Genomic DNA, 15,538 nt, shown 5'->3' on the forward strand with positions numbered 1-15,538 from the left:
AGAGACTTGTCTGTCTATCTGTGGAGCGAGTGTGTTGACACGAAGGTGTCTCGCCAGGATATGTATGGTTCCTCCTTCCCTCTGCTATTTCCCTCCATTAAACCCCCTTCAATTTTAATTCAACCTGCCTGGCTTCTTCCTCTTCTTCTTCTTCTTCTTCTTCTTCTTCTTCTTATCTTTTCTGTCTCTGTCTCTGGATCTTTCTTTCTATCTTTCTCTCTCCACATCTCTGTACATTATGTTAATGGTGCTCTGGGCTATGTGTAGGTAAAGGCCCAGAGACCATCTTTGCGGGGTCGGGCCTCAATGATAATGAGTGGCACACAGTGAGGGTAGTCCGGCGTGGCAAGAGCCTGAAACTCACCGTGGATGACCTGCAGCCTGTTGAAGGTAACCATAGCGGCACTACTTTTAGTTTTTCACCATAAAATCACTCTCTTAACTCTAGACCCAGATCCTGTGTGTAGACATCTGCTTGTGTTCTGTGTGAAAATGTTTTATATCATAATACAATTTTGTTTATTGAATTCTATAAGACCAATTAGATTATTTTTTGTATTCTCTGTGCGTATGTGAAATTAATAATTCGGGATTATGATTGTGATCACAACTGTACACCACTATATTTGTAATTACATTAGTTATGATATTAGTTTTAGTACATAACAGTTCCACTTGAAAGTCAACTTTCTGTAGCCCTCACCTCTGAAGTTTACCCCCGCCACCAGGTCAGATGGCGGGCGACCACACCCAGTTGGAGTTCCACAATGTGGAGACGGGTATTGTGACGGAGAAGCGCTTCATGCCTGCCGTGCCCTCCAATTTCATTGGCCACCTTCAGGGTCTGACGCTGAACGGCATGCCATACATTGACCTGTGCAAGAACGGCGACATCGACTACTGTGAGCTCAATGCTGTTATCGGCTATAAGAGCATCGTGGCTGACCCTGTCACATTCCGCTCACGCTCCAGTTTCGTCACGCTGCCCACACTTCAAGCCTACTACTCCATGCATCTCTTCATGCAATTCAAGACAACGTCCCCCGATGGCCTTATTCTCTTCAACCGGGGAGATGGCAATGACTTCATAGTGGTAGAGCTGGTTAAAGGGTGAGCAGGACAAGCACAGTGTGAGGTTTTTACATGGGTCACTGCAATGTCTCCACATTACATTTAAAATAGCAAATGTAGAACCAAATTGTACATTAATTCATATGCAGTTTAAATATGTGTTTATGGCAATATCTGTCTTAAAGAAATGCATGTTCACTTTTGCCATTTGTACTAGGATTTACAGATAACGTTGTCCTTGCTGAACATAGAGGAAATTCTTGAGTGTAAGGCTAAAATATTAAATGTGAAAAATGCAAAAAGTGAAAAAAGTTGAACAGCTCTTTTTCTATATTAGATTTCTACAAAACGGATTATAATGCTCTTAAGTGTATGACCCTTTGTTCTTCATCACGAAAATGACAAATTTGCCTTTTCTCTCCTTATTTTTGTTAAATCCCTCCTCTCTCCTGTGCTTGTTTCCTTTCTAGCTACCTACACTACATCTCTGATCTGGGCAATGGAGCACACCTGATCAAGGGCAACTCTAACAGTCCTCTAAATGACAACCACTGGCACAATGTGCACATATCACGAGACACGAACAATCTTCATACAGTCAAGATTGACACCAAAGTCACCACTCAGACCACCATGGGCGCCAAGAACCTCGACCTAAAGGGTATGCACAAAAAGGATCTTAACGAGAGTTAGCTGAGAAGATTGCTACATGTCAGTATAATAAATACAATTTTAGAATTATAGTTGGGTCTTAACCCTAACCCTAACCATGCATATTCAGTGCTTACAGTTGACCAGGATGCAGAAACCTTTATCACAGTGATTTGTCTCGTCTGACGTCCTCCATGCCTTTCTACCGCTCTCCGCGTATGTTTTGCGGTGGAAAAGTGTTTGTCAGTAGACGATTTCCTTTTATGTTTTACCACAATACTGCACATTTTGCAAAACAGTTTACCCCCGCTTTGGTAAAGAAGATATGTTTTTTTTGTTGGCAAATGTGAGACGGTATCACACATGTCTGCTGCGTCTTGTAAACAAGGAGGTGACAAGCTGATGTATTACAACGTTTTGCGGGAAACAGCAAGGTCAAATTTGCAGAAAAGTTGTGGAGATCGGTAAAAATTGCAAGTTGCGCTTAATTCGTTTGTTGAATTTGTGTTAAGAGTTGCGATTGCGACATCGCAAAATCCTGGAGGGACTGCCTAAGCTAACTCTGTCTCCTGGCGGTAGCTTCATATTTACCATACAGATATTAATAGACAACAATCTGATTATTTGTTTGTAATTCATGAAAAAGAAAGCCAAATATTCACTGGTTACAGCTTTAAAAATGATAAAATCTGCAACTTTTCTGTTTTTTATATGGGTTTTTGGTCGGACAAAACAACCTATTTTTCAGCCTTTTTAAACAACAAACAATCAATTAACTGAAATAATGGCCCGACCAATCAATAATGAAAATAATTACTTGCAGCCCTGATACTGATACAGTTCATCATTGTGTTTGGTTAATGAAGCTGCCATTCATTGTGTTCCTCCTCATCAGGTGATCTGTACATTGGGGGCATCTCCAAAGAGATGTACAGAGAACTGCCCAAGCTGGTCCACTCCCGCGAGGGATTTCAGGGTTGCCTAGCAACAGTTGATCTAAATGGCCGGCTCCCTGACCTTTTGGCTGATGCCTTGGCAACCGTGGGACAAGTAGAGAGAGGCTGTGAAGGTGAGGTGCAGACACACAGAAACCAGCAGCAGATCTGTCCTGGTTACATGTCCCTACTACTTTTTCTTTCAGTTTCCATTTAACTCATGCTCTCTGTTATGAGGATAACCCACTAACCCAGCTTTTGGCGTATTAGATGTAAATTTGACTCTCTTTCTTCTCATCTCCTCCTCAGTCTCTCTGCACACTGTGTTTTCTCTCTCTGTTCCACTCTTTCAGTAGTTCACAGGCATCTGTGTGCATTGACTAACCATCTAACTTAATTTGCTTGTTTGCTTTTTTGTTTGGCTGACAAAAGTTACATTGATGAAAGCTGACTTGCAAGGTATATCGCTTTGTGTGAGCATTTGAGACACGTGTGTGAGGGAGGGAAAATATGTGTGCGAGTGCGCGCGTGTGTGTGTGCGCGTGTGTGTATGCGTGTGTTGAAACTACCCAGTGGTGTCCAGTGTTGTGTGGATCCCAGTGATCCAGAGTCAAAGGTCAGAGGTGACCTGTCCTCTCCTAGCCACCATAGTGACTTCATCACAGTAGTGACATCACCACCGCTTGACTTGAGTTGACCACAGCTCCACCACCCGGGTTGCCTAGCAGCATGCTCTCTAACCCCTCCTACTGATTCCCAGCCTAAACTTCAATACTCCATTTGTGAATCATTCCACACCCTTTCCTCCACGCCTCGAGTTAAAAGTGCAATGAGGGAGAACTAAGAGCTTTGACATTCTCCTCCTGCGTGGTTTTAGCACGAGGCAGGGAGTGAATGGCGACAGACTGCTGAAGAAAGAGTATTGAGATGAAGGCCTTTAAACATAACTCTGCCCTCTTATGTTTAACTCCTCCTCCTGCCCTTGCCCCGCTCATCTAGCCTCACCACCTGCATGCTCTCCACATTTGGCTCTTCCCGCCTAGTAACAGAAATTCCAGTTTAGTTTCAGCCTTTCAACCCTCTTCTGTTGGCGTAAAGCTAAAGAATGGGAGCCTATCCACAATATCGTAGCACCACAATTTTGTTCGACTAATACTACTAATCATAACACTATTGCAGCACAATAGTCTACCCGACCATTTCAAAATACAAAATGTTTCAATGAAATGAAGTCTAAAAATAACCATACTGTACTGGCAAACTGTTGTGAACACACTGGGCTCCAGACAAAATCAAAAAAGTGTGTGCGTTTATCTTCTCCTAACTTTTGCACCGTCCCACCCCACCACATCTCTCACTGCAGGTCCCAGCACGACATGTCAAGAAGACTCCTGCTCAAATCAGGGTGTTTGTTTGCAGCAGTGGGAGGGCTTCACCTGTGACTGCAGCATGACTTCGTATGCTGGGCCACTGTGCAATGATGGTGAGTCTTTGCTTTAGATTTTCTCTCTCAGACCTAGGTAGATTATTAACATTTCAGTTTTTCATGGTGTATATAGTATAGGATGAGCTCATTTCAATATTTAAATCCCAAAAATATAAGTAAAGTCTATTAGAACAGTTTGTGTGTACCCTGAATACTCAGTAGATTAGTTTGGGTATGTAGATCATAGAACATCAGGGTTAAACATGTCTTTCTAGAGGCTATGTGTACAAATGTACTTTGTCCTATACTCTGTCAAACCTCATTCATCACCTTAAATTTCTCTAAACCCTAGAAAACACACCCAGTCTAACTTTAACCCTGATGTGGGACTACAGGTCCACAACTGATGCACGTGGGTGATTTGGTTTCACTGAACCACTTGAATGAATGAATGAATTTAAGCATTTTTGTGTGCATTTTATCAGAGCTACCACGGGAGGGCACTGTCATCTGTTGATTCTGAGATGACAAGAACACTACCAGCTCAATGCCTAGTTTGGTTATTCTAATTGGGTCTCTCTCTGTAACATGTTATGATGTCCTCTTTACATTTCTATCTTTTGACACTAAATTATCCTCAGCAACCTTACAAGCAAGATACTTGATGATTATTTAGTCATCTTACAGTTGAGTCAAACTGTTCTATGCTGTTATTTGTATGACTCAGTTATTGCAGTCAGCCCCCTGCATAATGTTGAGAGGTAGAAAATACAGATTTTGTTTTGAGCCAGCATTGTTTTTCAATATGCCCCTTGTGTATTTTAACATTTAGCAAAAAATAAATAAATAGGCCTAGGTGACATCTACAGTACAGAACCTCTGATGATGGATAATACTGTTTATGGCATATAGACATTCTTGCAATTACATTTTTTTTTATCTGTGTGGGCCAGCTGGGACCACTTATATCTTTGGCCGTGACGGAGGCGTGGTGGTTTACACGTGGCCCCCTAATGAACGTCCCAGCACCAGGGCAGACCGGCTTGCCCTTGGGTTCAGCACCCAACAGAAACACGCCATTCTGCTTCGGGTGGACAGCGCATCTGGCCTGGGAGACTACCTTCAGCTGCAGATAGTAAGTACACACCCTTACACTCAAACACTAGGGCAGATTTTCCATACTTATGAACCATTTAGGTTGTTTTACATACTGCTTTTTCTTGAGGAATTAATAAATATAATATTAAATAAATATATAATATTTATTTATATATATTTATATATAAAAATATAAAAAGTCAATCGGCAAATTTTTATAATTTTCGGCATTAAGTTGCATTTTCCGTCTTTTCAAATGTTTTCATCGATAAGCATCATCGGCAATGCCTCTTGTGCAAACTAAGAATTGCAAAGACAGGATATGCAATGTACATGAAATTAATAAGAAATAAACTCAAGCCATATTCTAGTTTAATTAAATAACAATAATTAAATTGACCCTTGACCTATAGTTTGGCCACCCCTAATTTAACTCATATACTGACACATGCTTCATTTATTTATTTTATTTAACCTTTAGTTTCATGAAATTCATTGGGGCTGTCCCAATAAATACAGTGCATTCAAGTGCCATCAGAAGAAAAGTCCCGTGTCTGAATAAATGCTAGTACACTGAACGGACACTTGATGCGCACTTTCCTTGATAACACTTCAGAGTGAGCGGTATCCCACAGGTCTCCACAGTGTAACACCGGTCATTATACATTAGGCCTAGATACTTCCCTTTCTTGATTTGATTGTTTGTCATCTTATACTCTATGGTGGATCCGACTATTTTGTTCATTATTTGGATTTGGATTTGTAACTGTGAAAGTGACAAGATTGCCTTATTAACCAATTATTGGCCTAAACAACATCACACAAGTAGGCTAAACACTTCACCACTTTCATGCCATGGGTATTTGAACAGAGCCATGGTTGTCTTTACACAAGGGACCTGGCCTTAAATGGAAGCATAAAGAAGTTAAGGGTACTCCTGATATAGCATTGCACCCCTATAAAACAAAGAACTTACAATGGACAGGTTTTTTTAAACAAAAGCACTGTCAAAATCGATACAGCAAAAACAGACATTTTTTTTTTTTATTTCATGCATTCTTCTTCTTAGTCAAAATACAGGGCCTACATTACCCACAATGCAACTCAATTGTCTCAGATATTTGAGTCTGAGAGTCAGGTGTGTTATGCTAGTAGCGGCTAACATAGCCTCAAGCCACCAGCCTCAAGCAGATATAAGGAGTAGGCTACAGAGGTCTGGTAAGCTCACTTATTTTTAACTCCACACCTCCAGATTTCTTTCATTTTTAAAATTGTAGGCCATAGCCCCAACCAACTTGACAAAGTGACATCGCTTGGGGCAATTTTTAGCGCAGCTCCCTCTGGAGCCACAAAAGGCTTTATATAACTTTTTTCATATATGAAACCTACCTTTAACCCAGGCAGTCACATGGCAACACACATTTTAGGCATTAGGCACAGTAAACTTGGGCATGAAAAACATGAAAGAAATCCTTGCCTTTTTGAAACAATTACATTCCTCATAACGCATTTTCATATATCTCCTCCTCCTTAGGACAAAGGCAACATTAGAGTAGTGTTTAATGTTGGCACTGATGACATCAACATCGAGGAGAGCTCCAAGTTTGTCAACGATGGGAAGTACCACATAATTCGATTCACCCGCAGCGGAGGCAATGCAACCCTCCAACTGGACGACCTGCCGGTCATAGAGCGCTATCCCTCAGGTAGGCCCTGTCCCGTCCACATAAGCCCAACCCACCAACCCACCACAGCACTGCCTGTCCTGGGACAGAGCTAACCCCACCTTAGTCCAAATCAACCCACGTCCTGATTGATGAATCAGTGTTTCTATCAATGTTTATATTCAAACACTGAGGTTTAGAAATATAATTACTGTGTTATTGTTATTGTGTTTGAAATGAAATATGTGTGATCTGATATGAAATATGACTTTTTAAACCATAAAATGAGATAGTTATTACAATAGCTTGTATATTAGTCAGCTATGTCATGTTAGACCTGTTAAATAGTGTTAAAGGTAATTTATGAAAATATTCAATTCAGGTGTCAGTTGTTTTTCTCACCATAAAAGAAAATAATAACAGTTGGTGCATTTTTGGACAAACAATAATTTAAAAACATGTCATATGTTGAGTTAAATGTTTAACTAGAGAGAAAAAATAAGAAAAAGAAAAAAGTGTATTTTGTCTTTGTTTTTATATTTGTTGGTTTTTATATTTAAAGTGGTAATCTTAGATAGTCGTTAACACAATGAGGTCCAGGCTTTAGGTAGCGGATAGATAAAATGCTAAATGCTAGTTGTTGTGAGGTGTGTGTAAGGGTTCTTCCTGTATGTAACTCTAAACAGTCATATAGACAGTATGTGGCAGCTGTAACATTATTTCCCTGTGCTCTTGCAGATGTTAACCCCTGAAATGTCTCTTTAAATTAAACCCAATGAACAGAGAGTAAGAGTCCGCTCACTGGAAACATAGTGAATTCAGCTTCTCTTCTCTTAGCACATCAAGCCTACCTTAACGCAGTGACATGCTAACAATGAGCAGACCATTACTTTCTTTTCATTGCTGTTCTTTTTGTATCCAGCTCCTGTACCACGTTTGGATGTGCGTAATTACTACTGTGTTTTCATCTCTAAATTAAAGGCAACATTGATAACGAGCGCCTGGCCATCGCCAGACAGCGAATCCCCTATCGGCTCGGTCGAGTAGTTGACGAATGGCTACTCGACAAAGGTAAAAACCCTGATTAAAATTCCTTAAAACTTTGAGCTTAAAAAATACAATTTGAAGACAGATGAGTATACTTTATTGTGCACCATCAACTAACATCTAAAAATCTAAATCCATAACTAAGTATTTAAAAGTTGGGCAGCTGTAGTGTGTAATACTGTGTAAACTGTAGTGCCTGTGAACATATCTTGTTAGTGTGTATCTGATAATATCAGGTTAAAGGGACGATGGAGAGATTTAAATGTGAATAAATGAGAAAATAGAAAAGAAGTACTGATAAAAGATGCTTTATTAAGACTGGTAAATAAGTTTTTGTTTATTATCAAATTGTAAACAATAAAGCATTTACTAAAGATCATATGTTGTAAAACAATTTTGTAATCAAATTAAAGTAAATGCAAAGTATTGTGACATGTAAGAATTATGTAAATTTGAAATCACTAATAGAGCAATGCTTTTTGAAAAAATGTAAAAGTTTTCCTCCTAAACTTCAGCAGAGCTCCTTAAATTAGCCTCTAGTCCCTTTAACAGTGAGCAGTGCTAGAGCTTATAACCTGTGCATGCTTGATAGGGCTGTTACAACAGTTCTATAGGTCTCTGTCTCTCTGTCTGCCTGTCTGTTGCTCCTTCAAATACAATGTCGTGCCGCACAGCCATCACCATAGCAACCATCTGTCAGCCCTGTCTTCTCAGAGCCCTCTGACTCTCTCATCTGCTGCCTCTTCCTCCTCCTTCTGTTCTTTGCCTCTTCATCCTCCTCCTCGACTTTTCAGACTCGTCACCCCCCCCCCCCCCCCCCCCCCCCCCCGCCCCCTCTCTGTTTTCTGCTCTCACTCTTATCTCTCTCAGTCTCAGCCCTCTCCACGATTTTTCCACGGCTTCGAAATTTTCTCTGCCATGCTTAATCTATCCCATCCTCTCACCATGGCTTGGGGGTGGTGAATTGTGTAACGCTCAAACACTCTTGTGTGTGTATGTATGCACGTATGTGACCACTGGTATGTATGTGTGTGTGACTGTATTTGCGTGTGTCTGTCTGTATGTTCCTTCCTGGTGTGCCTCTTGTGTGTTTGGTGCGCGTTTGTGTGTACGTGCATGTGTGTCCATGTAGGTCGGCAGCTGACCATCTTCAACAGCCAGACGACCGTGCGTGTAGGTGGAGGTGAGCGAGGTACAGGTATGTTCCAAGGCCAGTTGTCTGGCCTCTACTACAACGGCCTCCGCATCCTCAACATGGCCGCAGAGGGGCACCCGCACATCAGAGTGGAAGGCAGCGCGCGACTGGTCGGCGACATGCCATCCTCCTCCATCACCCCGCAGTCTAGCGCTGCAGCTGGAGGCAACCGTTCTGACTCCGCCCCATCAATAAGTGACATCACAACCACCACGGCCACCAACAGGAAACAGGGTGCCACACAGCAGGTCAGAGCAAAATCACATCTTTAAGTTTTTATGTGGCCACTTGTGCATGGAAAACTCACAAAATCCCTGCTGTGTAGTGGTCATGCAAAAATGCTTTAACTTCTGACTTTCCTTTACTTCCTACATCCTTAGATATTTTGTACATATATGTCTTGTCGCCCCACTGCCACCATTCTTTGGTGTGACAGTGCGTAATTAAAAAAGTGTTAATTTGCTTTGATAAGTTTCTTTTCAAACTCAGTAAGAGGATTAGCAAGCACACTAATCAAAAACTAGAGGATGGCAAAATATGTCAAGAGGAGTGGGATTGTTTTAAACTCCACTGAAAGCTTATTTAAGCTGCACATTTTGTACACAAAGGCAATTCAAAGTGTTTTACACAAGGCATTAACATAGAAAGCAGAATGCATTAAAACCATTAACCAGAATTATGGAAAATAATTTTATAAGAAATCAAAAAGATAAGATATATAGTTCAGGGTTTAAGCACAATGTAGATAATGATGAATGCTCGACATTCGGTCAAAGGCAGAGGAGAATATAAAATATTTTAGAAAGTCTTTTTTCCAGGCATTTTAGCCTTTATTAGATAGTACGCAGTGGAAAGCTAACGGAGGATGAAGAGGTAGCAAAGATGACATGCATCAAAGGTCCCCACCCAGAATCCAACCATGGAAGTTGAGATCAAAATCAAAATCAGAAACAGCTTTAATTGCCAAGTAGGTTTACACATACAAGGAATTTGCTTTGGCATTTTCATGCATACTGGTAAACATGGTAGGTAGAAAAAATGGTCAGTGTTTTAAACCTCTGGGCCACCAGGATGATCAAAGATCAAAGGTTTAAACTTAAAAGACCAAGTCTTACGTCATCTGTAAGTTTGCTCCGGCTCTTTGGAGCAGAGTAACTAAATAATGCTTTAATCACTGATTTAATCTCAATCTATGAAACATCAAGTATCTAAAAAGTCTACATATTGTTGTCATAAGATGCTAGAGTGTCTCATCTGACACCAAACCAAACTATGCTCCTGTAAAATTAATGTAACCTATATTTCTTGTTTTTCTTCTTTCTGAGTGACTAACAGTATTTTGTTATGCTCTGTAACATCATCTATATCAAAGCTTACAGGAAAATAAAATATCTTTTTTTAAAAAGCACCAAAAATATATAATCAAGAAGAAGACATGCATAATTTTTCTGCTACAGCACTTTCACATGAATGGATTAGATTGCAAATACTCAACTAAGTGGTCCTTACCCACTATATTGTAGGAGAAATGTTTGTGTTAATGGAAGCTGTAATAGCTTTTCCATTATATGCGTCTAGTAAACTGATTCAAATGGTACTACAATAGTTTACAAAACAAGTGTTATTGAGGTATATTTATAGTGGATGCAACCGTAGTGTCAATGCTAATGTCAGAGGATGCATTCAGCAGGTACACAGACTCTTTTGCTCTATTGTTCAGATCATTACTGAGATGTTCTCAGGCTCTTTGTGGGCGTCTGTGTGTGCTGCAGTTCTTTTTCTGTTATAAAACTGCGCCTGCCGCACTGAAAAAGATTTTTTCTCTTCCCCCCAATGATACAAGTTGCCATGGAGATAGTGAGCCCCACTACCCGCTGCTTGCCTTCTCTCTCCCATCCAGACTCCCATAGAGAATAGCTCCTCAGTGTATAAACCGCCAGCTGTTTCAGACATAAATAATAGAACGCTGAGAGCTGTGAGCTAAGCCTCAGGCATCAATAATGAATATGAGAGCTGGATGGATTGCGCCGCAGAGTGACAGCCTTGTCACAGGGGCTTGTTTTCACACTTCACCTCTCTATTGCGCCCTGTTTATGTGTATGTGCATCAAACTAAATATTCCTGCTCTTATGATATGCTGATGTCAGTGCCAAGTATGGGATTCAGAGTTGTGCACTGGAGTCAATATCACTGTATGAGATCTAGGTCAGGCCCACTATAGTCATCATGCTGCAGTGTGTGTGTGTGTGTGTGTGTGTGTGTGTGTGTGTTTGTGTGTGTCTGTGTGTGTTTGTGTCTGTGTTTGTCTTGTTTAAGAAGAATCTACAGCCTCGCCATTGAGGCTGCCTAGTGTTGCCTGGCAACCAACCTGCCCTCAACCAGTGCACACATACAGTGTGGAAACGAATACAGAATACACACACGCAAACACTCAGGTGGATTGAGAACAATAGGCCTGAATTGCAGCACATTGCATCAGAGGAGGGGCCGTGAGAGATGTCTTCCAAAAGTGCTTTGGATTCAAGCAATTTATCGATTTCACGCACACGCCCAAGTTTGGGTGCGCTGTTGAAGTGGATCTGCCTAAGTCGCCCCACGGGTTTACTCCTACCGTCGGTGCTCTGTGTAGTAAGAATATGTTATATGCTTCCTCCTGACGTCCAGAGTTTATTGATTTTTTTTGATTTTTTTGATTTTTTTTTGGCATGTTGAAAAGTGGAAGGGATTAATAATGCATGACAGCTGAGCACCAGCGAGAAGAGGAGAGGGAGAGAGAGAGATTGTGTAAGTGTGTGAGTGTTTATGCTAGAGGCTGCTCTGAGTCACAGAGCTTGAGTTTGGTTGTGATGTTTTGTGTCTGTCTGTGGACGTGTGTGTGTGTGTGTGTGTGTGTGTAAGTGTGTGTGTAAGTGTGTGTTTTCCGTTCATGTGTATGTGTGTACCTGTGTTTGATGGGAAGAATGATAGATGAAACCTGAGGCTCAGTGCAGCGCCCGATTGGCTATCAGGCATCAGCTGACCCAGACACTTCCACAAGCCCTCTGATCATCTAGCTCTCATTCGTTCCCATCCTCCCTCCCTGTCTGTTTTTTTCCCTTGCTATCTTATTCGCTCTCAGATCTTTCACATCTTTTTCTCCCTCTTGCCGTTCTTCCGCTCGCTATCCATCTTCTGGAGATATTTTCTCCCTCCTCCCTCGCTCACTTTTGTCTTTTCCTTTCTTCTCACTCTCCTTTGCTCTCTCTCCCTCCATATCTTTCCATATTTACCCGTCACTCCCCCCTCCTCTCCTATCTCCCTCCCTCCCTCCCTCTCTCTCTGTGGTTGAGCTCCAGTGATAGGCTGTTAATGCAGGCGGTGTATGAGTCTATCTCACCATCTGCAGTAGTGGAGCTAGCTTCTCTCCTCTCTCGTCAGGATCTATTCACCATCCTGCCAACTTCAGCTTGATTTGGTGTACGCTTGTGTGTCTGTGTAGATGTGGCTAAATAGAAATAGACCAATGGAGCACATCTGGCTTTTATAGAGCTTGTGTACGTACAAGTGTGTTTGATATCCAGTTGTGAAAGTAGCAAACGAGCTGTTGAATCTTCTGCAAGAGTGTGTGAGGACAGAGTGCAGCTACTATGTGTGAACTAGGCAGTCAGGGAGGCATGGACGGCCGTTGGCACTGTTCGGCTGCTCAGGTAGAGATCTTTCAGCATGCAGATATCCATCTTTTCATGCTGTCTCACTTCCTTTTTCTTCCCTTCTGTATCTCTTTTTACCCCCTGTTATTGTTGTGCATCTGTGTCCATCATTATGTCAGCATGCTCTCTTGATAGACCTTGGGACAAAGATTGGGACAAAGAGGGAGTGACAGAAGGAGGGTGAGGTGGAGGATGGTTGGAGGGGCGGAGGTTGCTTCTATAAACTTCTGTGGTTTATTATCATCATTTAAGTTGTCTTTGGCATGTCTCTAGTTTTCCTCGTGTTCATTGTCTCTCTTGTGATAAGTGGATCGATAGTCCAATTGTCACCTTCCCAGTTGAATGGGGTGGTCAGCTGATGGGGAGATGTCACAGATCGGAGGAGGGGCCTTGGTTAATTTAAATGTCTGCTTTTGTTTTAGCTAAAATCAGGATTCAAAACAGGTTCCCGTGGAGGGTACATAGGTGTCTTCGGATCAACGATCGAGCATGGTGGCTTGACATTGATCGGTGACAGTCAGGGGTGATGTGTTTCCTACTGGCTGATTGGTTCTTGTGCTATTTGGATCCTGGCAAAGGCACAGAGGTTTATTGACTGGCTGGATTCCACAGGCTAAGCTCACCCTAGCAGCATTTGACAGCCCAGTGGGCAGAACTGATTGGAAAGGCAGTGGAGTAAAGAGACAGAGTCAAGCATCAATAACCTAATGTATGTTTCAGGCCAAACTGAACCACAGTAGACTTGTCAGGACCAAGACAACACCATACGAGGCCAGTGCAGGCTTTTTCAAATGAATAAACTAAGTGGTTCCTTCTTAAACCTTATGTAATCTATGTTCTTACAAAGAGAGGGAGGCGAGGAAATAGAGAATCCAAGGACAGAGACAACGCTAAATGAATTTCTGTTTGAAATACTGCCTGTAGGATTCAGCTAAGACATCATCAACCACTTAGTACTTTGATTTGGTTCAGATTCTGTTCTGATCTGGTTGTAATCTGCCTCTAGAGCTCTTCTCTTTTATAGCTATGCCGCTCTCTCCTCTCTCCTTTATTCTGTGGGTTACTAACATCTACTGCAATGCATCACGATCCAATTTTAATTTAGTGCTGGCACTGAGCGCCCAGTGTGGTTAAAACACACACATTGATATCTCTCATGCCGAAGCGTCAAGGCGGGCGATGTTTAACAGTAGTTCATGAATATGCGGAGCACATTAACACAGTGTTAAGTAAAGACTGCAGCACTTTGAAGTCCGCCTCCTCCTATCAGTCTTCTTTTCTCTCTCTTTCACCCCAATCACCTTCTCCAAAAATTCATTTTATCCATCCATCTTTCACTCACCCCACACCCCCCCCCCACCCCCCCCCCCCCACCCTCCTCCTCACACTCTGGCTAGGATGGCAAATCAATGCACAGGACCCCTCTGAGGGTGCACACTCCTTTTTTTTTATTTTTACACCCCATCATTTTTAATAGCCTGAACTTAGAGTTGCCATGGCAACAGGAGGAGCAAGGATGGAGAGGAAAAAGGGCTCCTTTTCCATAGAGAGGGATCGAGGCACAGAGAAAGAGCGGTCTTGTTGAGATATTAGTTGGTTGATATATGTTAGAGGTTGAATGTAAGTGGATTATTGACAAGGTGCTTATGGAGCGGTGTTAAATAAAGGAGATTTAAACGAACCATCAAGTGCTTAGCTAGAATATTTAATGAAAACTGAGGGACAAAATGTGGTTTTAATCCTCTCCTTCTTCAACACATTTGAGCACTAGCCAATATCAGATGGAGAGAGCAGAACAGAGGGAATCAGGGAGGTGTGGAAGATGGAAAGGCCAGAGGAGAAAAAAGAAGGAGAGGGTCAAGAGACTAGGAGATGATAACTGGTTGTCCCCTTGTGGACTGAAACAGGATTCAGTGTTTCTCTCCTCCCTCCTTCTTTCTTCTTCTCTCCTCGGTACTGTAGTTTTGGCCGCCTGCCATTGCCGGGGGCCGTATCAGGCAAAAGTGTTTGTGGCAAACTAGAAAACGGGTGGGCGATGGATTGGCGCTGTGTGTTCACACACTTACAAAATAAAGAGAAGGGGTGTGGAGCACAGGCTGTTGGTGATTTTGTGGATGATGAGTTTGAGTCTAGATATCTGAGCTAATGTTCCTTTTTTCTTGATCCTCTCTCCATAGTCGGCAGACGACCTGCTGGTGGCTTCTGCTGAGTGTCCCAGCGATGATGAAGACATTGACCCCTGTGACCCCAGTTCAGGTGAGACCATCCCCGCCCCTTCCAAAAAACACACATCACACTGCCTTTTTTACTTTTTTTTCTCTGTGGCCTCACAAACTCACTGTCGCTCGGGTTTTTTTTTTTTTTTTGCTACTGTTTTGTCCTTCTCGAAAATGAATTTTTCATTTCCACTTAGGTTTCTGCCTCCCGGCATTACCTAACACTCTCCATCCACTCCCCAATCTATGTCTCCATCCCTTACTTTGCTTTCACCCCCTCCACTCCCGTTTATTTAGTCAACCTTTCTTTTCATATCCCTTTTTTTCCCCCTGTTTTGCCCCTTTCCTTCTTTTCCCTCCCTCATCTCCACCCATCTCAGAGAATTCACATGCAAATTCTTTTACCAGCAATCTTTCATTATACACACAGTGTAATGTAATCTGTTTACACATTATGTGATAACATGGAAACAGCTTTGGCTCTAAGCTGCAGCCTTCCCTTGCCAGCATGTATAATTGTGCAAAATGGATGTCAAATAATTCATC

General features: G+C 42.0%; 1 protein-coding gene across 13 annotated transcripts in view; it reads left to right on the plus strand.

The window, feature by feature from the left end:
- nrxn1a (neurexin 1a) overlaps positions 1–15,538 on the plus strand; it is a 56,414-nt gene that overhangs the window by 38,025 nt on the left and 2,851 nt on the right. For 7 of the 13 annotated variants that reach the window (XM_038735882.1, XM_038735884.1, XM_038735885.1 and 4 more), the window contains 9 exons: positions 268–390; positions 729–1,110; positions 1,542–1,732; positions 2,618–2,791; positions 4,021–4,140; positions 5,037–5,218; positions 6,716–6,887; positions 9,025–9,335; positions 14,954–15,032. In XM_038735882.1, coding sequence (XP_038591810.1) covers positions 268–390; positions 729–1,110; positions 1,542–1,732; positions 2,618–2,791; positions 4,021–4,140; positions 5,037–5,218; positions 6,716–6,887; positions 9,025–9,335; positions 14,954–15,032 — 1,734 coding nt within the window. Of the gene's footprint in view, positions 1–267; positions 391–728; positions 1,111–1,541; positions 1,733–2,617; positions 2,792–4,020; positions 4,141–5,036; positions 5,219–6,715; positions 6,888–7,826; positions 7,917–9,024; positions 9,336–14,953; positions 15,033–15,538 lie in introns of all 13 variants that reach the window. The other 6 variants (XM_038735888.1, XM_038735877.1, XM_038735880.1 and 3 more) reach the window with 1 other exon arrangement.

This window comes from Micropterus salmoides, unplaced genomic scaffold, assembly GCF_014851395.1.
Source record: "Micropterus salmoides isolate LMB-PRFRI ecotype aquatic unplaced genomic scaffold, ASM1485139v1 Ms_hic_scaffold_21, whole genome shotgun sequence".
NCBI lineage: Eukaryota > Metazoa > Chordata > Actinopteri > Centrarchiformes > Centrarchidae > Micropterus > Micropterus salmoides.